The following is a 22,309-nucleotide window of genomic DNA, read 5'->3' on the forward strand; positions in this document are numbered from 1 at the left end:
ACAACCAGCCATATTCTTTGTCAATAACGACACTTTAACTTTAACATAAACCAGCAGAAATGGCTGATCGACAAGATACGAGGTTGTGATAGTGTTTAAGTATTTTGCACATTTTTTGAGTACAATGTTTTAATACAATAAAATATATTTGCATAAGTCCTTTTCTGTCTTGTTTGTGAAGCGAAAACAAAAGTCGTGTTTTGTAATTATATTTGTAGGTTTGTAAGTATGAGTGTAGGCGTCTAGTAAATTTGTCAGTGGGGGCACAAAATATGTGCATGAGTGTTTCAAAAATACTTTCCCATCACATGCTGTGACTCTTAAATGCAAAACTGCCAGTGGTGGAAAAAGTACTCAAATGTTTTACCTGAGCAAAAGTATTGGAATCAAAATGTACTAAAACGTTTGAAAATAGTAGATCTACTTGATCAACTTTTTTTCAAATGGCCTAGGTATAAAATGGGGCTAAAGTGGTTAATGTTTCATAATGTAGTAATTTATATCTGCAAAGTGGCTAGTTTTCAAATTGTAGTAGAGTAAAAGTACAATATTTGCCTCTGAGATGTGAAGTATAGACGATTGGAAATACTCCAGTAAAGTAAAAGTACCTCAATATTCTACTTAAAGGTAGGGTAAGTGATTTTCTTTGGTTAAAATAAGTGTTAAATGGCTCTATATTCTGATAGTACTCATTGCTATAGAGTGTTTGTTCAGTAAAAGGAGTCAACTTGTCTCTCCAGCTCTTTATAAAACAAAATGCATTTTCGTTTCAGTTTAATTTCCAATTTTATCCAATCAGGATAGAGATCTCAATCAGGATATAGATTAAACAAGTGAAATTGGAAGTGATGACACTAAGAAATGAGCAGGCAAAATTGGAACTGGAACCCTATAAAAATGAAGCTTAAAACTCCTGATTGGCCGAGATTTTGACACCTACTGGAAAATGTATTTTCTGTTTATTAAAGAGCTGGAGAGACGGGGTTACTGAACAAACACTTTATAGCAATGATTACTATCAGAATATAGTGCTTTAACCTTAACAATACTTTTTGTTTTAACTCAAATATCACTTACCCTACCTTAAGTACAGTACTTGAGTAAATGTACACCTGTCACAAAATTGGGTAGTTATCAATCGGTGTACCACCTGGATTGTTCTGCGCATCAGTCGTCACATCCACAACACGAGAGGAGGAAGACGGCCAGTAACTGCAACGAAGACACAAGGTAGGGAGAGGGGTGGCTTCTGTTAAATAAGATAAATGTGTTTTAAAATCTGGTCTCTTGAAAGGTTAACAAGTCCATCACCAGTAGGCTATGCTATTGCTGCATTGACGAAGTTGGTTGGAAAACTAAGCTCTGGTCCATAGCGTTGAAAACCAGGAATCAGGTTTAAGTTTCTGCTGAGTTGTGAATGGATTAGCAGCGCCTTCTGTAGTTTTATGTCTGATCCCGTTTAGAACCAGACATTTTGCAGACATGAGGAGGGGGGGATGTGGGAAAATTGACACGCAGAGGTCTCCAGTTGCAAGAAACAGATGACAACCAGTTAAACATTTGTAATCGCAGATATCGTTTTCCTTGTATAATCATATCACGCACCTTGAAGCCAGATATAGCCTTATGCGTGGACAGGATTCCTCACTCAATCGAATTGTAGGCAGCCCAGACAGTGAGCCCACGATATTCACTGATGCTGTCTGTCTGTCCTCCCCTTTTCCCTTAGCCCAGTGGTTCTCAAACTTTTTCATGTCAAGGACCCCCAAATTGACACTTATTAGTCCGCGGACCCCCATTTCAAAAGATATGCCAGGGACCCCCATAAAGATTTTTTTACGGCTCTAGCAGTGATTCTCAACCATTTTAATTTCAAGGATCACCAGTTTGACATGCATTAGGCTACGGACCCCCATTTAATGACATTTCTATCACTTGGACCGCAATTTATATTGTGAAATCGAAGTCAATTTAACTCTGAGAGTGTATAAATGGTTCCATTTGTTTAGCTGGGGACCCCCTGGAACTCCCTCAAGGACCCCTGGGGGTCCCCGGACCCCACTTTGAGAACCAATGCCTTAGCCCTGGTCCAGAGCATTAGTGAGCCCTCTCTAACGCCCTGACGGTCGCGCTGGCAGACTCATAGACCGAAAATTCCACTGCCGTGCGAGGTCTCCAACTTAAGTAAAAAATAAACAAAATAAATGTGCTACTCACCAAAACAAAGGCAGTTTTGTGTTGTTAAAAGTCTATTCTCCAAGGTGGGAAGCCTCTCAAGACACCACCTTCTTTGTATAATACACTTTTTGGGCAGAAACTACTAAAATATGCCCGCCAGATGGAAATTATTGTATTTATTCCACTGCGCCCTCTACAGATCTGGTCATGATAAATTACCATTGACCAGATCTGTAGAGGGCGCAGTGGAGTAAATCAAATAATTTCCATCTGGTGGACATATTTTATTTTCTGCCCACAAGTGTATCAAACAGAGAAGGTGGGGTCCTGAGAGACTTCCCACCCTGGAGAATAAGACTTTCAACAACACAAAACTGCCTTTGTTTCGGTGAGTAGCGAAATAGTTTCGTTCATTTTTTAACTAAAGACGGAGACCTCACACGGCAGTGGAACGTTTGGTCTATGAGCAGAGCAGCGCGCCTGGCAGGGCGTTAGAGAGAACTCACTAACACTCTGGACCAGGGCTTAGTACCAAGACGCGCTCTACGCGGAGAGCGCACCAGAAATGTTGCGCTAGTTTCATCTACAGGTGTAGCGAATCGATCATTCAAAGACTATAGTTGATGAAGAAGACTATTGATCCCAACGAAATGGCTATTACTCAATGTAGGTGTTGACTGATTAGAAACTCCGACATGGACCAACGCGCGGTGAACAAGCTTCTCTCGAAGTGTCATGAAGTTCCGTTGATCCTACCTGAAGCAACTCTCAGGTTTCATTCAGGACGCCACCGCGTCAGCAACAGCTGTCCTGGAGCAAGCCTTGGCTGACAGAGGGAGAGAATTAAGTCCTCATTGAAAAGGCTGGACGGGAAGACTTGGATTCTTTTTTCTTAAGTTTCTTTGAATTCCTTGGAATTTATTTTACAGTGCAAGGTAAGTGTTCACCTGCTTTTCTGTGTTGAGTTGTGTGGATTGGAGTCTGAGGTTGAGTTCTGTATGCTGCCCAAATGTCTTATCAGGTGGAAAGTAGTTTGACTTAATTTAAATTATTTATTTAAGTTATACCAGGCCAAGATACCTTTGTTCTTGTATTCTCTGTTCACAAGCTGCTATGACTATACATATATATATATTTTTAAATCAACATCTATATTCTAAATCTAATAGAAAATAGATTTAGTGGTATGATTTAGTGGTACATTGTTGAGCTTATACTCATTGTTTTGTTTGCACAAGGGTGCATGTGATGAAATTGTCTATTAAAATGAGGTAGTTTGGCAGATTTGGCACACATGAAAATAATTGACCTCGTACAATGCTAAGTAACTAAAAGACAATATTACCAAATAATATTTCACTAGGTCTATGTTCGTTGAAAATATGGACATACAGTAATAACAGTGTAATTGAGCGTGGTCAAATTTGGGATTCATGCCTGCCTGTGTGTTTTGTGCATGCACTTGCACAGGTCATGTTTGTGGCCTATGAACGGGTTGGCACACAGGTGCCTCCCAGAACCAACTGTGATGGGAGAAGTGCAGCATGCTGTGGGCATCTGAACAGCCTGCTCAGGCACAATATAATTTATATGCAGTATATATATATTAAGTGCCAACGTGCTAGCCAGTTTGGACACTCCCAACCCCTCTCTATTCCCACTATGTCCCCTCCCTATGGGGGCAAGTGTTTATTTTTAGCCCACGTCTTCCTGGCAGATGGGCAAGATAATGTGATGCTGTGGATGCTCATACGCCACCATTGCTCCACTGCTAATCCATGTTGCCCAAATCAGAGGTAGGACTCCGGGAGACAGCCAGGCTTCCTGGACACAAGATGTGGAGATTGGGTGTTGCCACCTTTTCCTATTAGAACTTATCAGCAGTATGCCACTCACTTTGTAAATGGACGTGCTCCTTCCAATGGAGGTGTTATAACACAACTGTACTGAAGTCAAGAAGTACAGGTTTTCGGCTTTGCACGCTGTGAGTTTTGTATGATGTTTGTCTTTCTTGGTTTTCCATTGCAGATTGTTCAAGGGTAATATGGGCATATTGCTTCCTCCACAGATTATGTGCTAGATGACAAAAAACACCACATTATACGTATGTGTTACTTGCAATTATTGTGTGTGTGGGTGCGCGCGTGTGCGTGCGTGTGTGTGTGTGTGTGTGTGTGTGTGTGTGTGTGTGTGTGTGTGTGTGCGCGTGTTTGCGTGCGTGTGTGGCATCACATGCTCTTGGACGCCGGAGGTGTTGGTTTTGGGTTTCTTTCACCAAGGGAAGCCATGTGACTGCTTGGCAGGGTCCATGTCATTTCTGTAGTAGTCAAGAGGTGAAATAAGGTTAAAAGATAACACATTCTTTATATTATCTTCTTCAAACCCAACTGTCACGCTGGTAGAGCTTTCTGATTCATCATCACCACCAATTATTTCCAAGCTTGATCGTGTTTGACCCCATGAGAAGATCATACATGAATCATATCGTCATGTTAGCGGAGTGGGGAACCGTCTCTGATAACCTAGTTTGTCTCTGGTTGAATTTTACTCCTGTGACGATCTTCGCTGGCTATCATAGCATCTGTTTGGCTGGTTTGAGTTTCATAAGCAGGCCTGCAGGCCCTTTCCTTAGTTGTTGTAGCTGACACCATCAGACTGGATACCACATGCTTTTCAAGGGACTGTAATGAATATGACAATAGCTCAGTCTAGTTTCACAGATGCTGGATGGATGTATAATTGCTGTATTTTTTATTAACACCATGAAAAGTTACATTAAGATATACAAAATTATTATATTTTTCAACAATGTACCCTATAGGAAGATACTTTACCTACATCAACTCTCTGTCATTCTCTGTTACTAGTGCTTGTTGCTTCTGTTGTTTCTGGCTGTGGATAACATGGACTGAAATGACGGGAGACCGTCTGATTTTAGTAAATGAATGCATATGCCATGGAGGTACATTGTTGTGCTGGCATTATTTCATTTTATTTTGTATTTAGAGTAGACAACCCCCCCATTTTCCGCCAAATTCCACACATTCTGTGTAGTCTTGTCACGGCTGCTGCACCTACATACAGTAGCTCACCTCACCTGCCAGTAAGCACTGCAGGCCCTCCACCCTACTCCTCACCATTCAACACCCCCCACACCAGCCCGTAGGAGGAGTTGCTGGTGCAATAACAAAGATTGACCTCCCTGCCCGGCTTCCTTCCTGCGGACATAGCCAAATTGTGCGCGTATGGACCCACGGCCAAGCCGGAGGCACTACGGAATTTGAACCCTCATTAGTCTCCACAGTGATGGACAGGAACGTGTGCCAACCAAGCGTCCTCGCTGAGTTGCATAATTAAGGAACTTTAGAGGTCTTTTTCAAAAACAGTATCTACAAGCTCACAATATATCGCGATGCCACACGCTGTGAGCTTGTAGAACAACTTTATTTTCGCTATTACTAAAGATCTTTGAAATTCTCAGATGTTTTGGGGAAACCTTCGCCTATAATGATGACGTGTCCAAAATAGGGATGCTAGGTTGAAAGTGTTTAATATCATACTAACTTTTTTTTTGTTTTTTACAAGATATTCTTCCAGTTAAGAAGAAACATTTCAAATAAAGTTCAAGTCCAATTAAGTCAAGCCTCAAGTCAGTAATCAGTCATCAATACAACTGACTTGAGGTAGACTTCAGCCCAAGTTATGCAGGTTTTGATTTTATGCAATGGAATGTTATCTTAGCACTCTAAAGACAATAACTCTTCTGCTGGGAACACCGATTTACCTAGAGTATTATTACCTGCTCTTTTGCTCTGCAAAGGAATACCATTTTGATATCCCAATATAAAAAGCAGGACAATAATAGATTATTGTCTCCGCCAGGCCGAAGGCATGGTAGAGAGTATGTTTTTGTCTCCGCCAGGCCGAAGGCATGGTGGAGAGTATGTTTTACCCTCCGTCCGTCCGTGTGTGTGTGTGTGTGTGTGTCCGTCCGTCTGTGAACTCCTAACATTGGTCAAGCTTCACGTGACATCACAATATGTAATATAAATAGGTAAGACAGAATTAATCAGGAACAGTACTTTCTTTTACCACCTCGCCTGGCGGAGACCTGTGCTCCGAGGAGCACATTTTTCTAGTTGAGAGTGTTTCTTTTTTTAGGGAGCCTAGACAGACACATTCAAAACCATGTATGTAGTCCTTCGTAATGACTCATTAAACACATTCACAATCACAGCCACAAACCCTTCTAAAGTCATGCGTTGGACCAAAAAGAGAGATAAAAAGCACAAAGGTTTGGTGACAATTAAAGGTAGGATAAGTGATATTTTTGGGTTAAAGCTCTATATTCTGATATTAATCATTCCTATGGAGTTTTGTTTGGATGTAGAGGTTTGTTCAGTAACTCCCAGTCTCTCCAACTCTTTAATAAACAGAAAATGCATTTGCAGGTGGGTTGCCAATTTCAAAATCAGGAGAGAGTACCCTTTTATCAGCTTCAATTTAGAGTTCGGCTCATTTCTTTGTGTCATCACTTCCAATTTCACTTGCTTATCCTGTATCCTGTATGAGTTCTCTCCCCTGATTGGATCAAATTGGTATCCTGAACATTTAATTTCTGTTTACTAAAGAGCTGGAGAGACGGGGAGATTTTGATTTTTGTGAACAGACACTACAGCAATACTATCATAATGTACAGCTATTTAACACTTATTTTAACAAATACATTTCACTTACCCTACTTTTAATGGTAGCCTACTGTATATCCAAGGCAATATACTTGGAAGTACTATTACATTTCACTTAAGGTAGCTACTTATTGTAAGTCGCTTGGATAAAGGCGTCTGCTAAATGACTGTAATGTAACGTAATGTATTGTGCAGACCTTCTTTGTGCCTTCATGGTAATGACTCATTACCATGTTTAATTAAACAGCCACTTTAGAATATCGTTGAAATGTAATGTGTTCTATGAGCCTCTTAGACCAATTTTACTCTCTGAGTTAAATTACCACTCAGGATTTTGCCGTGCATTAAAGAAAAGCAGGCGGCTTACTTTAAGTCCTCACAGCTTGTTGGTATGCATTGAGAGAAGCATGTCACACACGACAGCACCATCCTCTCAGCATTCATACAATGCATCCTGGAATACCATGCTCTGGCACCTTACTTAAAGGGATATGTCACTTTCAAACATGTTTGGGGTAATTTTAACGTCTACCCAGGCTTTTGTAAGGACACTAGGCAGCTTTTAAGTTGCTTGGTTCAGTATTTAGATATTTGATATTCATTTTATCAGACATATATATTATATATATAATTTTATTCATTTTACCCTCCATATACAAACCCATTGTAACTTCAAACTCCATTTTAACCATGATAGATTCATTGAAAACACCCGTCCTTGGTTCTGGTGATTCCCCCTAATATGTGAGGGGGCCATGTTTTTTTAATTACTTTTGAATACATTTTTTTTTTATTGTATTTAATGTTTTTAATTTTCCATAAGTAGTTGAAAAAACACTGCCCCCTCACGCATAAGGACAATATCAGTCACCAGAACCAAGGACGGGTGTTTTCGATGAATCGACTAAAGTATAACTCAGGCGTTAACTTTTTCTGTTGTACCATGATGGTGTGTCCCTAGAATTGCTCATAAACCTCACCATAATGCAAGAGTTACTTATAACGTAGGTTGTGACAGGTGTAAAAGATGTCTGTGGGCCCACGTAGGGTTTCAAACACAAGGTTAACTGGTGGGTGACAGGGTGTTGAAGAGAGTAGAGAGAGAGAGCAAGGCAGCGGCAGCATGAGATTTGACCCCGTGAGAAAATGGACGAATGGGTGCACAGCGAATGTCAAACGGCGTGTGGATAAAAGCCCTTGTTTGCTCTGTAGATATTTTGTTTACAACTCAACTACATTCCAGGCATGGCATAGTGTATACAAATAGGTTTATTATGTGTGGCATTTCCCTATTGTAATTTCCATACTTATAAAATAAAATCCAGATAATTAATACAGTTAATGAAATTACATAAATTATAAATTGGTTAAATACTGGTAATGCGACACTGACATTGCAAAGACACAAGCCATCTAAGCTGTCATTTAAATCACTCAGTATAATCACAATTGGGAACAATGAGGAAACAGTGAGGAAAATGTTATGCTAATGATTGTAAATGGACCAGGAAAACTTTGTGGGACAATATTTGATGCTTCTATCATGTTTGCATTTCCAATGGAAGTGCCATCAGCTTCTGGTTCCTCTCAAATGTCACTGCACTACATTTTGCAATTTGACTACTTAACACCCCAAGACACTGGGACTCATTCCCAGTGTCTTGGGGTGTTAAGTAGTCAAAAAATTAAGACATGCAGTGGGCTGAAGTTTTCACTACAATGTAGTATTCAGGGGTACAGCATCTCATGTGAGCTCATGTTGTTTTTGTGAAGAAAAAAAAACAAAGTAACTTCAGACAGAGACGTGCAGAGGGATTTGGAGAGGCAGGGGCTGGAATTTCAAAAGGGCACCTATTGCCGGCCGGCCTGAGGCTTGGCCCAGCCCGAACGATTACCATACTTTTAGGCCCGAAAACCCGAAAAGTTGTCATTGTGTACCTAATGTCCTCAAAGTCACGCATCCAACAATATTTGAACTGAGAAGATTGGACCTTCTGTTCCAGAGACAATGGCCAAACGTTTTGAAAACGGCCACTCTCGAAGATTTTCAATTGAGTTTTGACCATTGTTTTCTTTAATAACTCGGGCTAAGAAGGTCAGACGTCAACAAACTAGATACCTGATTAAAGTTCACTTTAAGCTGCATCCAACACATCCACTGCGATTTCCGTTGGCCTTACCGTTAGGCCGCTAGGGGCAGTTGAAATTTCTTTTTTGGGGTAATTGATTTATTTATTTATTTTTCTAGTCTGGAGAGGGCACTTTTTTACCGACGGGTAAAAGGGCAGGGGCTCAAGCCCCCTTTCATGTCTATGTGAGCACGTGCCTGACTTCAGATGATTTCCGGATAGAAATATAGCTTCCACATTCCAACACCAGCTAGTGTAACATATGGGTGTCTATATTACAGCATGTACTGTATGTGTATGTCCTCAACCGGAATGTCACGTCATATAGTTTTTCCACCAGAAGTGAAAGTGCCTGCTTTGGAGGTACACTCTATAGAGGCCCCTCAACATGCAATTCCAATGTGGGGTTGATTTGATGTTAAATTATCTGGGTAAACATTAAACAAACCTGTAAATGGATGTAAACCAACAGTAAACACAAACAGTTTAGCAAATTAACCCTGTTTGACAGTAATTGTCATATGACTCACAAGATCACTTAATTTGTGCCTATTTTGGTGAAAAACATCATGTTTATCCAACAAACAGTAGCATTTGTGGCCCCCCTATGGGTCTAAGTTAAATTGCATTTGGCTCTGCACTAAAATAGGCCCCGCCTGCAAACTTTGGATGGTTAATCATAGCCAATCACATCATGGCTCCAGAGATAATGCGTACCGATTTGTGTGAGGTTTCTGAGAATTTGTGTAGTAATGTAGTAGGAAAAAGTGTGTTTTGAAGAAAAGACATAAAATGTATTTAGGCAAAAATGGGCATGGCCTGTATTGGATTTTTGCAATGATCCAAGGAATCCAGATGAAAATGTTATAGGCCAAAACATAAAGCGACCTGGTGTAGCGCCACCACATGGCCGATTTGAAAAATGTGGGGTTGAGTGTGATCGACATTACCTTTTGTCAATTATGTTTGTAATAAATGGCCCAACTGGGAACACAAATTAGGTCGGTAATGAAGATGACAGCAGTCCCCATGTATCTCCAAAAGAAAAGAAAAAAAGAAAAGTGCGCTCCATCACGTGCAGTTCTCCGCCAGGCCTAGTTGCCTACCTAGGGAAATAGAGTATGTATGACAGTGCAACTTATCACACATGACTCACGAGACCATTAAATGGTCTCGTGAGTCGAGACCATTAAATGGTCTCGTGAGTCATTAAGCACAAATTTTGTGCTTAATGTGGTGAAAATAAATTTGTTGCATTTTTGCCGCTGCAATTTGTGATGCAAATTTGTTGATTAGATATTGGTCAAATACACACGGAAGGGGCATATCCCCCCCCCCCCCCAAAAAAAAAACGAAATAAAAAAAGCCATAAAATGTAATGTAATTGGTATGTAATTGTATCACATGTCTCCAGAGATCATGTGTAGCCATTTTAGTTTAGTTTAGAGCTTTCGACAAATATTCAAGTTCCTTGTCATACTGGCAGCGTGCACAAGACATTTGAAACTGATCGGTCTGGTAGTTGCAAGATTAGACAGACAGACAGACACTGCACACACGCACACGCGCACGCGCACACGCACACGCACACGCACACGCACACGCACACACACACACACACACACACAGGCGGAGATAATTAAATCCTGTGTTCGTTTATTTCTTCAGATGGTAGAGAAACGGTTAGTGTCTACTTGCTTGTGGGCAATGAATGTGAAATTGAGATAGAGCTCTATATTTACCTGAAATTAATAGTTAATGTTGGAGTTAAACATATTCCATCACGAGCGTGAGCCCAGTATGTCTATTTTGACCGAAATTGAATATCACTTCATTTCTAAGTTTAGGGGTTTACCATTGGGTCTAAGAGAACTGTACACTCTCAAACATACAAATGTTAAAATGGCCCCAAAACATATTATTCACTAAACTGAAACAAGGCACTATCATCTCAAGCCCTCTCCAGCTTATTAAAAGATACCTTTCTCCCATTTCCAAGATTGACGAGCTTTCCGAAACAGGGACCCTGCTTTTTAAGGGATGGGTTTTTGGTGTTCTCACAATTAACAATGTAATCAGGAAAGGTTTCCTGTGTGCCATGATGAAACAAATCCATCATCGTGAAGTGTATTTTAAGCCTGGTGAGCCCACCGAGGCCCCTTGACTCCCAGAATGGGGGCCATGAAATGGGACGATGAGGGGGATGCGGGATCGAGAACGAACAGCACCGACTGCCTGGATGTTTGGGTCACAATTACGCTGCACCAAACACAATAAGACAGAAGCTTATTTTCACGGGAAACTGGGATTTTTGCTTAAGGAGACATTAGAGACTCCTTAACCCATTAAGACCTGAAGCCGATTCTACAAATGTCTTCTAAATCCCAACAGTATTCTGAAAAAAACTATGTTTCTATATCAGTGGTGCTCAAACATTTTCATGTCAAGGACCCCCAAAATTATATGTATTTGACCGCCGACCCCCCAGTTCCAGGGACCCCCAGAAGCAAAGATTTGAGTTAATGTTTGCTTTAAAAATATATAGTATATTCAAAGATTTTCACACATTTTCACGATTTTTCAAAAATAGCAGATCTACATGGGACGTAGATCTGCTATTTTTGAATAGCCAAAGTGTAAAATAATGCTTTTTTAGCTCAAATGAAAAAGTGACACAGATGCGCGCATGTGTGTGCATGTGTATGTATGTGCGTGCTTTTGTTTTGGGGGTTGCTATCGCCGGTCTGAGTGATGGTGGAAAATGATGACGTCTGAAAGCGGCTTAGAGGTATTGGTGTTGTTTAGGACATGGGAGGCAGGGTGTATTTAGGGTGCTAGGAGGCGGAAACTCGTCAGATTAGGGAGCCTGGTAAAATAGAAGGTGGCAGAACGGGCGAGTTAGCCGCAGTAAGTGTGCGTTTGGCATGCCGGCCTGTTTATCGGAGGGATGTGAAGCAGAAAGTGAGGGCTCAGCCAAGATGGAATGAGCAGAGTCATCGGGCCCTCTGTAACCCGAGGCCTCGCCTTGATTGCCCGTAGCAGCTGGGAAGCTATCGTATCTGTGCGAGTGTGTGCGTGCCCTCATATGTGTGTGGATGTGTAATTATCTGTAAGTTGGGTTGTGTCGTGTGTGTGTGTGTGTGTGTGTGTGTGTGTGTGTGTGTGTGTGTGTGTGTGTGTGTGTGTGTGTGTGTGTGTGTGTGTGTGTGTGTGTGTGTGCGTGTGCGTATCTCTGTACTGATGCATGTTTAATCTGTGGCTATCACGTGCATCGGTCTGTGCATTTTGCCTTGCCAAGTTCCCCCTGCTCGACCACATCTGTGGGAACACAGGCAGCCTTCCCACTACATAATCCTTCCAATTAAGACATCAGTACCGCTGTCTGTCATATCTGTGACGACATGGTCTCAACAGCAGGTGGCATCTGTGTTCAGTTAACTCTTTAGAGGTAGAGTATTGTTATCTCTTTAGTCTTCTCATCAAATAATATTGACTGAAGATTAATCAAATTGATAGATTTTTTTAATCGGTTAAACATACTGTGAAGTCGAGAAGAACCAGGGTAAAAATCTGTGACCAGCTGGTGTCAGAATGGGAGAGAAAATGTTGATGCGTAGGAACAAAGATTTGCAAACACACAAACCCAAATGGCAAAAAAATGCCAATAAAAGATTATTACATTTAGATATTTTTTATAACATAAATAGCAACACTCTTTTAAAGTTCACTGTTAAAATGAGTGATAAAATAGAGATAGATACTATCTGATTGAAGTTTTGTCAATTATTTTTAATAAAAGCATATGCCATTGAAAACTGGACAGTGTGCTGCTCAGTTTGTAAATAATTATTTGCAAATAGTTCTCTGTCAATGAATAAAGTGCCATTAAATGACAGGGAAGAAGTCATATGTGAGAAGTGAGATGATATAGTTTCAGATATCAATGACATCCAAGGTCTGTGTGGGTGATATTGCAGACAAAGACAAACAAGTGCATCAACCTCTTCTGATCATGACATCGAAACCCCTAACCTTAGCTGCTCCTGGGGGAAACCGAGTAGCCTTGTCTGGTTGCTAAACACATAGAGGCCGCTTGGAAGGAAGCAGTGCCACTTGGCCTGGGCATGTAGCGTCTGCAAAGCGAGTAATGTTAGGGTCCCTTTGGTTCTGTGGGAAAGTACCCTGTTTGGAGCTCCAGCACTGGTCCCAAGTGTGGCTTGTCACTTTGTCATTACCTTGACACTTTTATGTGGGTCACCTTCATTCTGCTCTCAGGGTAGGGTGTGAGGCATATAGGGGTGGAGCTTGCAGTTTGGGGTTGGGGACCTGGACGTAGATCAAAGCACTAAGCAGCTAAGCCTACGATGGTTAATGACACTCAAACATGCCCACAGACATAAACACAGACATGGCACAAATGCTATATCTCAAATACTCTCATGTTACCACGTGGTTAGTGCTTCCAGTGCAATTCCAATACATACCTGTATTAATCACCTCATGCCGGGGTTTATGGCCTGCTCATATCCATTGAGAAGATGTTTGCATGCCACTGGCTTGTAATGTTTTTGTAACGCCTGTGTAGGTGCCTGTACATGATGTGGCTGCCACTTAAGTGGGGTGACTGGGCTGGATCGGGATGGCCTGCACGTTTGCGTGGGTTTGGGTGGTTGTCAGTATTTCCTGGATACATAACCTTTTTCAAAATTTCAAAATTATCATTTGGCTATCTCACTTCTACAAACTGTTAACCAACTCCCCAAGTAAGTAAATGGCAAACTGTGCATTTATAGCACCTTTATCCAAAGTGCATAACATTCACACCAGCGGAAACCATGCAAGACACCAACCTGCTCATTGGGAGCAGGGTCAGTGTCTTGCTCAAGGACACTTCAACACTAACTCAGCAGGAGCCGGGGATCGAACCGAGAACCTTCTGTTTCCCAAGGGGCCACTCTACTGAGCCACTGTTGCCTCATGGGAGGCCTGTAGGAGGCCTATCCTATATCCTTTAACTCCTGTCATCTATGTACTGTATGCTTACATCACAAAATGATATTGTTCCCATATCACTACTACTGTGCTGTATATACAGTAGTTATTTAGGGAATTGTTATCCCCACCAGGCCGGAATGGCCGGGAGGCAGAGATTATGTTTTCACAAACACTATGCCTAACCCTAACCTCACAGAAATTAAGCATAAACCTAACCTCATAACCCTGTCCACCAGGACGAAACACCGGGAAAAGAGACTCCACAGAAGGATACAGAAATAATACTGTAGCTGCAGCAGCCATTGAACTATTAAACAAAGATGGCAAGATGATGCACTTTGATTACGCATGGCACTAAAAGAAGAGCTTGTGGCGTACAATATTTTGTGATGAAACAGGAGCTGTGTGTCTCTCAGCCAATTACAGGGATGGGGGGGGGGGTGTTGAACTGCATGAAGCTTCAATTTCTAGACACCGGCTATGATGTACATCTTTTACCCGGCTATGATCACTCATCCTGGGCATGGCAAGTACCATGACCCGCTTGGAGGTCGCGTTCAACCACCAGTAAAAAAGATGAAATACAGTGCTGAGTCAAGTTTCTGTTACAGCATTGCCTATTTATTGCCTCAAATGTCTTCTGTTATTTTTGTGTACTGTTTAGCTCTGAAATGAGATTGTTTATAACGCTTACGACCACATCTGTTTACATTCAAGATAAAGCACCACTCTCTAGTGTCAAGCATTATCTGAATTACCAGTAAGACTCCCTAATCGGGAGATAAGCGACCGTAGGTCACATGTATACAGAAGAGGGCTGTAACGGCGATTGGTTCCTAGTTGTGTTATAGGGGAAAGGAGGGATTGTTTGTGGGGGGCAAGCCCCCGAGTTACGGCATTTTATGTGAGCTGCAGTGGCAGGGGGTCCTCCACTGGGGGCGCCACCACTTTTGCATCCGTTCTGGAGCACCAGGAGTGGGTGGTCCCCGGGAATGCCCCGTGAGCAGCCCCGTTGGGGTGGTCATTTGGTAATTTGTCCACATGTGCTCATTTTTTACACTTGGGGGTCCCCGAGGCAGCTGGGGGTCCCTGGAGCTCCGGGGGTCCTTGGAGGGTGTAGTTTGGCAGGTAAGGAGTGTGTGTGCAAAATGTGGCATGGATCGGGGCAATGGGTGCGGAGATATGAGCAGGGCAAAAGTGTGACGTGTGTGACGGAGTGACGGAGTGACGGACGGACACCTGGAGCAACTTTCTGTAGTAAGTGCGACCTACGGTCGCAATAACCCTGTGTGGAAGATTGACAAGTGGATGTCATATCATAGACCAATTCATCGTGACATCATCACAACCAAAAATGTACCGTATACGGATAGATAACACTGGCAGCATCGCATTGGAGCACATTATTCATTAACCTTATATCTGGAAGAAAAGGACACCTGTGATATTGTTATTGACTGTTATACATACTGTATATTATTTTTGTTCTAAATATCCACAGGTTGACAATCTAGAGCTAATGTTCTGGACACTTTATTTTCTATAGTGTAGATATCCATAGACATTCTACCCAGAAACCGCACTACACGTTTGTTTACATACATTCTGATCTGAGGTATTGGTCAAAATTGATCGGTACCTGCTAATGTAAGCACGCATGATGCTGTTGTTTGACAGGAAGTAATGAAGATTGCACCTGGATGCTCAAAAATGGAATTGTCAGGTTTTTTCACTTCATGACTGAAAGAACAATATTGCGGATATTGTTTTCTCAGGCTGGTGACTGGCATGTCCCTTTAGTGCGGGTGAGACGTGCTGTCACTCAGGAGAGACTTGGAGTAGAGCCACTGCTCCTTGATGCTGAAAGCAGCCAGTTAACATGGTTCAGATGCTTCCTGGGTGTCTCCCTAGGGAGGTCCTCGGTGCACGTAAAACATGCTTGAACATTTGACATTTAAGGTCTAATATTTCTACAATTGCTACAAATTGCTACAAAACCTGTGGCTAGCCAGTCATTATTGGCATAAAGTTGAACAGTACATTTTGGTCTGACAATGATGTACCATGCATGTTAAAATCATGTATTTTCATGTAATCATGTACATTACTTCAGACCATTTTCCAAATTCTAGATTTCTGGGCATTAAAAAAAAGAAGCAATTTAACATTGAGGTTCCCATGTTGTTTAGGTGCCCACTCTTCCTGTATCCGTTCAGCATACTCCTATCCACCTCACTCTCTGTCTCTCTCTCCAGTGCCCTCTAGAGAGACCCCGGTGTGGTGCTATCCCTTCGCAATGCGAAGATGGCGTACCTGCTCGCTAGCCCAGGCACCGCTTTCCGCCTCTTCACCCCGGAATCACTGGCGGAGATTGAAAGGCTCGCGGAGATCGAAAGGAAAAGGGCAGCAGAAGTAGATGGCAAGGTCAAGAAGGAGGAGGAGCCGGAGGTCCCAAACAAGGATCTGGAGGCGGGCAAAGGTCTGCCCATGATCTTTGGAGACCCTCCTTCGGAGCTGCTCAACACACCCCTGGAGGACCTAGACCCCTTCTATAAAGCACAGAAAGTGAGTCCCCAGCTGGACACCAACACCTTCTAGTTTACATCTACATTATTTGTTCAAATTTGGCTGAGGCTTAATCGTACAGTTCGGCTTCCATTGCTTCACCAACATTACAAACGATAGTATAGTAAGGACACGTAGCTCTTGGACAATATATATATTCCTATCATTCTAAATGATCACGACTTAAGCGGCTTTGAGTACTTACTTAGAAAAGTGCTGTATAAATCTGAGGTTTTATTATTATCACAAATTCATTTGGTAGAGGTACATAGCACAATAATAAATAGATAGCCTAAGTCTAAAGGTAAAGTTGCCACCCGTTTCCTGGATTGTTCTGGATTTCAGTTGTCTGTTCTGCATCGTCCAAGCATTTTTGGACAATGCATGCATTATTTGCCAAAAATAGGTGTACTTCCACGTACCATTTTACCTGGTAAAATAAGTTCTGGATACATTTAAATTAATTCCACTTTCAACCTTGTGTCCCTATTCTGGCCATGTCATTATGCGACGCATTGTGAGCTTATAGATGATTATAGCTGATATCTGGATTACATGAGTGCAAGCACATACTGTACTGTATGTCTCTTTGTGTTTTTCAGACATTCATTGTGATCACGAAAGGAAACACAATCTACAGGTTCAACGCTGAATCGGCTTGCTACTGCCTGACTCCGTTTAATTTAGTTAGAAGAGGATCCATTAAAATTCTCATACATTCATATCCTTTTTTTACTCTGTTGGTGTTCTCATGCAAAGCAAAGGGTGGGGTGAGGGATTGATCAGAAATACTGTGTTCTCAATGTTCCAAGTTCACACTTTACAAGAGCTAGCTCAAAGTGAAGTTCCCACAAATTCAAATTAGCATTTCTGATATTTTTAGCATCTTTTAATCACTCTGACTCTGATTTTTTTTTATATATCTTTACAAAACTGTTCCTGTTTATCCTTAACATATAAAAAACAAGGCAACATAGAGGTGTGCATAGTTTAGGCACATTTGGCATTTGCAGCACTACTTGGTGGACACATTTGCAGACAGCTTGACATTTTATGTTTGACAGTATATGATATGTTGTGCCGTGTGGAGCCATGGATGGGAAATTATAAAGATCCTGTTAGAAGGCATTTCTGTTGAACGATAAATGAAACATTTTCCTTAACTCCCCAATCAAATTATTTAGCTTGTTCATAATGATAACTATTCTAGCGAACTGTGTATTTATGACGATGAGCGATCCACCAGCATGGAGTAAAACTGTTGAGTGAGTATATACTGTGTGTGTGCGTGTGCGTGTGTGTGTGTGTGTGTGTGTGTGTGTGTGTGTGTGTGTGTGTGTGTGTGTGTGTGTGTGTGTGTGTGTGTGTGTGTGTGTGTGTGTGTGTGTGTGTGTGTCTGCGCGTGCATGTATGTATGTACTATGTATGTATATCATTCGAAATTTTACTTTACTGTACTTGTGTTGTACTTGACATTGTTGAATTGATGGTTAACTGTTTCTACAGGTATGTTTTTACTGGTATATATACCTTTGAGGCAACAGTCAAAGTGTTGTCAAGAGGTTTCTGTATTGGGTCTTTTACATTCCTTCGAGATCCATGGAATTGGCTGGATTTCATGGTGATCAGCATGGCGTAAGTATTGAGGCACACTGACAGGTTCTCCAACCTCTCATATCAGTTTTAACTCATTTAAAATAAATTATTGTATTGTTATTCTCTCCGCCAGGCTGAAAGGCATGGCCGAGACTGTTTTGCACCCTGTGTGTGTGTGTGTGTGTGTGTGTGTGTGTGTGTGTGTGTGTGTGTGTGTGTGTGTGTGTGTGTGTGTGTGTGTGCGTGTGCGTGCGCGCGCGCGTGTGTGTGTGTGTGAACAGCTAATCTCCTGTACCGTTGGCTTGATTGCAGCAAAACACACACTCCCTGGATGCCAGAGCAGAACCTCTGCCCCAAAATGTTCAAATTGGCCTGTTAAAGCGCCACCAGGAGGCCGATTTTTGCTAAACATTTTTTTTTGACAGTACTCCTACATATCTTGTCCAAACATCACGCAAATCGATAGTCATTAAACTAAACTGGTCTTTCAGATTTTCATATTCCATCCTGATTGGCTAAGATTGGCTACCAAAGTTTGCAGGAGTGCTCCGTTTTAAACAAAATCCCTCAAATCATGAACACAGCATGCAATTTAAGTGACGTTTTGCACACACGTTCCCACTATAGGCCGAGGAAGAAATGCCTGTTGAAAATGTTCAAATCAGCGCTATAATAGGCCGATAACTGCTTAACTGCACCGATCCGAGTAAAACTTTGTATGCGCACTCCCTAGTTGCCAAGGAAAAACCTTTGCCCTGCATTTTTCACATCTGCCTTTTATAGCGCCACCAGGAGGCCGACGTATGTAAAACCTTTTTTAATTTTTTAATATTACTCTCTCAGATTTTATCCAAATGTCACGAAAATCGGTGCGCATGATCTCTATAGTCATGTGATCAAGACGGATCTGTTTTATTTTTCACAATCCATCCTGATTGGCTAAGATTGACATCAAAAGTTTGCAGGAGTGGCCAGGGTCCGCAGACCACCTTTCTCAAAAAAAATATTTATTTAATTTGATAATGTGCCCATCCCAAGCTGATCTCTTAACAACTCTCTCCCCCAGCTCCAGACTGTCTGTCTCACCAGCTGTGCTCAATCAATGCCATTATTAACCTGCAAGACAGCAACACATTTTGGTCTCCCAAAGTTTAACTAAGCATATAGGCTACTGTGTATAAGTCTGCAAATACTTTTTACTGCGCACATCCCCTGGTATGGACTCATTTATTATTATTATTAGGAGTTCAGGTATTTCAGTGCAACCTACAGTATTTACAGTATATACCTATGCTTCCTCTGACTAATGGCTTGGATTTCTTGTGGATGTCTATCCTCAGATACGTCACTGAGTTTGTCGACCTTGGCAATGTGTCAGCCCTCAGGACATTTCGTGTACTTCGAGCCCTTAAAACAATCACTGTGATTCCTGGTAAGTATTCTTCTATTTACAATCAAGAGAAGAGCTATGTTGCTTGTAAATATTTTGTTTAGGGAGTTGTATAATTTTGTAATATGATTTTTTTAAATACGATTTAGGGTCCTCCCATGTGTTATTCATTGTTAATTGTGCACTTGCATTGTATTAATTTGATGTTTTAAAGACATTTGGTTTTAAAGCAGTTTCAATTGTTTTTGTGCAGGTTTGAAAACCATTGTGGGTGCCTTGATCCAGTCAGTGAAGAAAATGGTGGATGTGATGATTCTTACTGTGTTTGCCCTTGCGGTCTTTGCCCTCATTGGCCTTCAGCTTTTCATGGGAAACCTACGGCACAAGTGTGTTCGATGGCCCATCTCAACACATGAAACAACAAACTCCACCTTCTTCCTCAATGACACCATGGCGTTCAACAACACAATGGATTTCAATAATACCACATATTCCAACAGCACTTTTGATTTTGAGGAATACATTGATAATAAGGGTAGGTTTAAAAGGATAGGCTACATCATGTGCTTTTATGTATTTATTTTTTTGGTAATTACGTAATGGATTTAATTAAGCTTATCTTCTCTTTTGGTTGTAGAGAATTACTATTTTTTGGAAGGCACCTTGGATGCGCTAATTTGTGGAAACAGCTCCGATGCTGGGTATGTTATTTTATTTCAATTGACCATTTGTACCGCAGGTTTTGAATATCACATTTTAGTGATGCAGAAATCCTCCCTTTGTATCTTACATAAAATATAGTTTTATAAATGTTTTATTAAAATACATTGTTAATATTTGAGGTTAAGAAATGGAGAGCTTGGTGATGCGTGAGTAGGGATGGTTGCTGTGCAAACTGAATCTTCACCCCTACGATGTTGATAGAAAGTGCCCAGAAGGATTCACGTGCTTGAAGGCTGGAAGGAACCCCAATTATGGCTACACCAGCTTCGACTCCTTTGGCTGGGCCTTCCTCGCCCTCTTCAGACTCATGACTCAGGATTATTGGGAAAACGTCTTTCAGCTGGTTGGCACTTCTTTCATTTGTTTTCTACTTTTGTGGTCATATGCTCTTATATGTTCATATTCAAAAGGTTGTGGCTCCTGAAACCGTACAGCATATTTCTAAATCAAGTTCTAAATCGGGGAGTTTGGAGGTCTCATTGGCTACCCGTCCTCCCAGATCCTTACCCTGAGCTTATAACCACACCAAATCCGTACTAAAACTTAACCATCTCGATCATATTGCCTAAACAGAACCATTTTAACATTTTACCTGAACTGTTCATGCATTGTGGGTATGATACCATAGGCGGCGTGTAAAGAAGGCTAGGGTAGGCTAAGCCTTCCCAAATGTTATGCTGGGAATTTCTGGGAATTGTGCAAATTATATATATGTGGGCAACATTATTTCTTACATTTTTTTATATTAAATCAGTAAAATCAGGCAAAAATAAGAATTAAATAACATAACCCTAACCTAACCCTAACCCTAAAACCGAAATAAAGTAACCAAAAAACAAAAAGAAATCCGCCCAAAAAACGTGTGCACGATTTCGGCCGACCCCCCAAGCCTCAAGCCAGATCTCCTAGCCTTCCCAATTGTCAGGCTCACCCACCACCTATGTATGATACTGTAACCGGTTCTCACTCCCAAGGCATCCCATTTTGATACTGCTGGTTCAGGAGCCTTTGCCTTTTCAGAATCTTACCTTAGACCTCCTTAGTTTTCCTGGCTTTGTTTTCTTTAAAAACCCAGATCCTTCGGGCAGCTGGAAAGACATACATGATCTTCTTTGTGGTGATCATCTTTCTGGGCTCCTTCTATATCATCAACCTCATCCTGGCTGTGGTAGCCATGGCCTATGATGAGCAGAACGCCACAACGCTGAGAGAGGCCAGGGAGAAAGAGGAAGAGTTCCAACGGTTGTTAGAACAGCTGAAGAACCAGGAGCAGGTACATTGATTGATTGATTAAATACTTTATTTAGAAGTTTGCAGAAAGAAGCACATGAAAGTACAGTTCAAATACAAGGCCAACTAAATAGGATTAAAAAAAAAGCCCAAGCAAGCCACTGGCTTGTTTCAATTGAGGTCCTCTTGTACTCAATTCATAGTGACATTAAATGACAGACAGATATACAATAAGGAAACAAAACTGAGGTTGACACAGAATGCTGAAATTGCCAAGAGACGAGACTTGGACAACAGACTGTCTGTGTTTATCAAATGTAACTTGTTATCGTTCATAGTAGAACAGTTGGAATTGAGACTGCATGGAAGTGAGAATGTAAGAGAGGTGTGTCTTTTTGACAGGGCCAAGTATCTGGGAGCCGGGCAACTCTTACCAGTAAGAAGACCCTCAGCCACCACACGGCTGATGATGAGAGGAGCTTTGGAGAGGAAATTGAAGATACCAAGGACTCCAGCAGGAGGGTCATACCACGCGTGTTCATCAGAGCACCCACCATGAACCTGGGGTTAGAGGTTAGTCTGTCATCTTCCTGCCATATAAAAAAAACGACACTTATGGGATTTTTTTTCGCAGATGGCTCTATTTTGCACCTGGATTATTTTGAGAATTCTTCCTACATTATTTATTCTAGAGCAGTGGTTCTCAACCTTTTCAGGCCGCGACCCCCCAAAATAATCATATTTGAACTGGAGACCGGACCCCCACCCTAACAAGCGCTTGGAATTGTAGGCATTACATTTAGTTGGCCTCGGTT

At 41.5% G+C, this 22,309-nt stretch overlaps 2 protein-coding genes across 3 annotated transcripts in view; both read left to right on the forward strand.

The window, feature by feature from the left end:
• Nucleotides 1-2,991: 2,991 nt before the first annotated feature.
• Nucleotides 2,992-17,459, forward strand: LOC311060790 (sodium channel protein type 4 subunit alpha A-like). Of its 2 annotated transcripts, none has more exons than XM_084079111.1 (3): nt 2,992-3,113; nt 16,246-16,555; nt 17,158-17,459. In XM_084079111.1, the coding sequence occupies exons 2-3, from the start codon at nt 16,295-16,297 to the stop codon at nt 17,335-17,337; spliced, it is 441 nt and encodes a 146-aa protein (XP_083935237.1). In that variant the 5' UTR covers nt 2,992-3,113; nt 16,246-16,294; the 3' UTR covers nt 17,338-17,459. The 2 variants fall into 2 exon arrangements, with proteins under 2 accessions (XP_083935237.1, XP_083935238.1); XM_084079112.1 differs by lacking the exon at nt 2,992-3,113 and adding an exon at nt 3,997-4,077.
• Nucleotides 17,460-17,520: 61 nt separating this feature from the next.
• The window catches only part of scn4aa (sodium channel, voltage-gated, type IV, alpha, a), a 29,334-nt gene continuing 24,545 nt past the window's right edge, over nt 17,521-22,309 (forward strand). The window contains exons 1-8 of the mRNA XM_084079110.1: nt 17,521-17,820; nt 18,062-18,190; nt 19,492-19,583; nt 19,795-20,076; nt 20,179-20,242; nt 20,466-20,607; nt 21,340-21,537; nt 21,897-22,067. Coding sequence (XP_083935236.1) covers nt 17,750-17,820; nt 18,062-18,190; nt 19,492-19,583; nt 19,795-20,076; nt 20,179-20,242; nt 20,466-20,607; nt 21,340-21,537; nt 21,897-22,067 — 1,149 coding nt within the window. The 5' untranslated portion in view covers nt 17,521-17,749. The remainder of the gene's footprint in view (nt 17,821-18,061; nt 18,191-19,491; nt 19,584-19,794; nt 20,077-20,178; nt 20,243-20,465; nt 20,608-21,339; nt 21,538-21,896; nt 22,068-22,309) is intronic.

Source organism: Gymnoscopelus microlampas (genome assembly GCF_963454915.1).
Source record: "Gymnoscopelus microlampas genome assembly, chromosome: 14".
Taxonomy (NCBI): domain Eukaryota; kingdom Metazoa; phylum Chordata; class Actinopteri; order Myctophiformes; family Myctophidae; genus Gymnoscopelus; species Gymnoscopelus microlampas.

Excerpts from the sequence above, each read along its gene's own strand:
- LOC311060790 (XM_084079111.1), top strand. The coding sequence starts at position 16,295 with ATGGCGTACCTGCTCGCTAGCCCAGGCACCGCTTTCCGCCTCTTCACC. Across the intron at positions 16,556-17,157 it reads CCTTCTATAAAGCACAGAAA|ACATTCATTGTGATCACGAA; the intron begins GTGAGTCCCCAG and ends TGTGTTTTTCAG.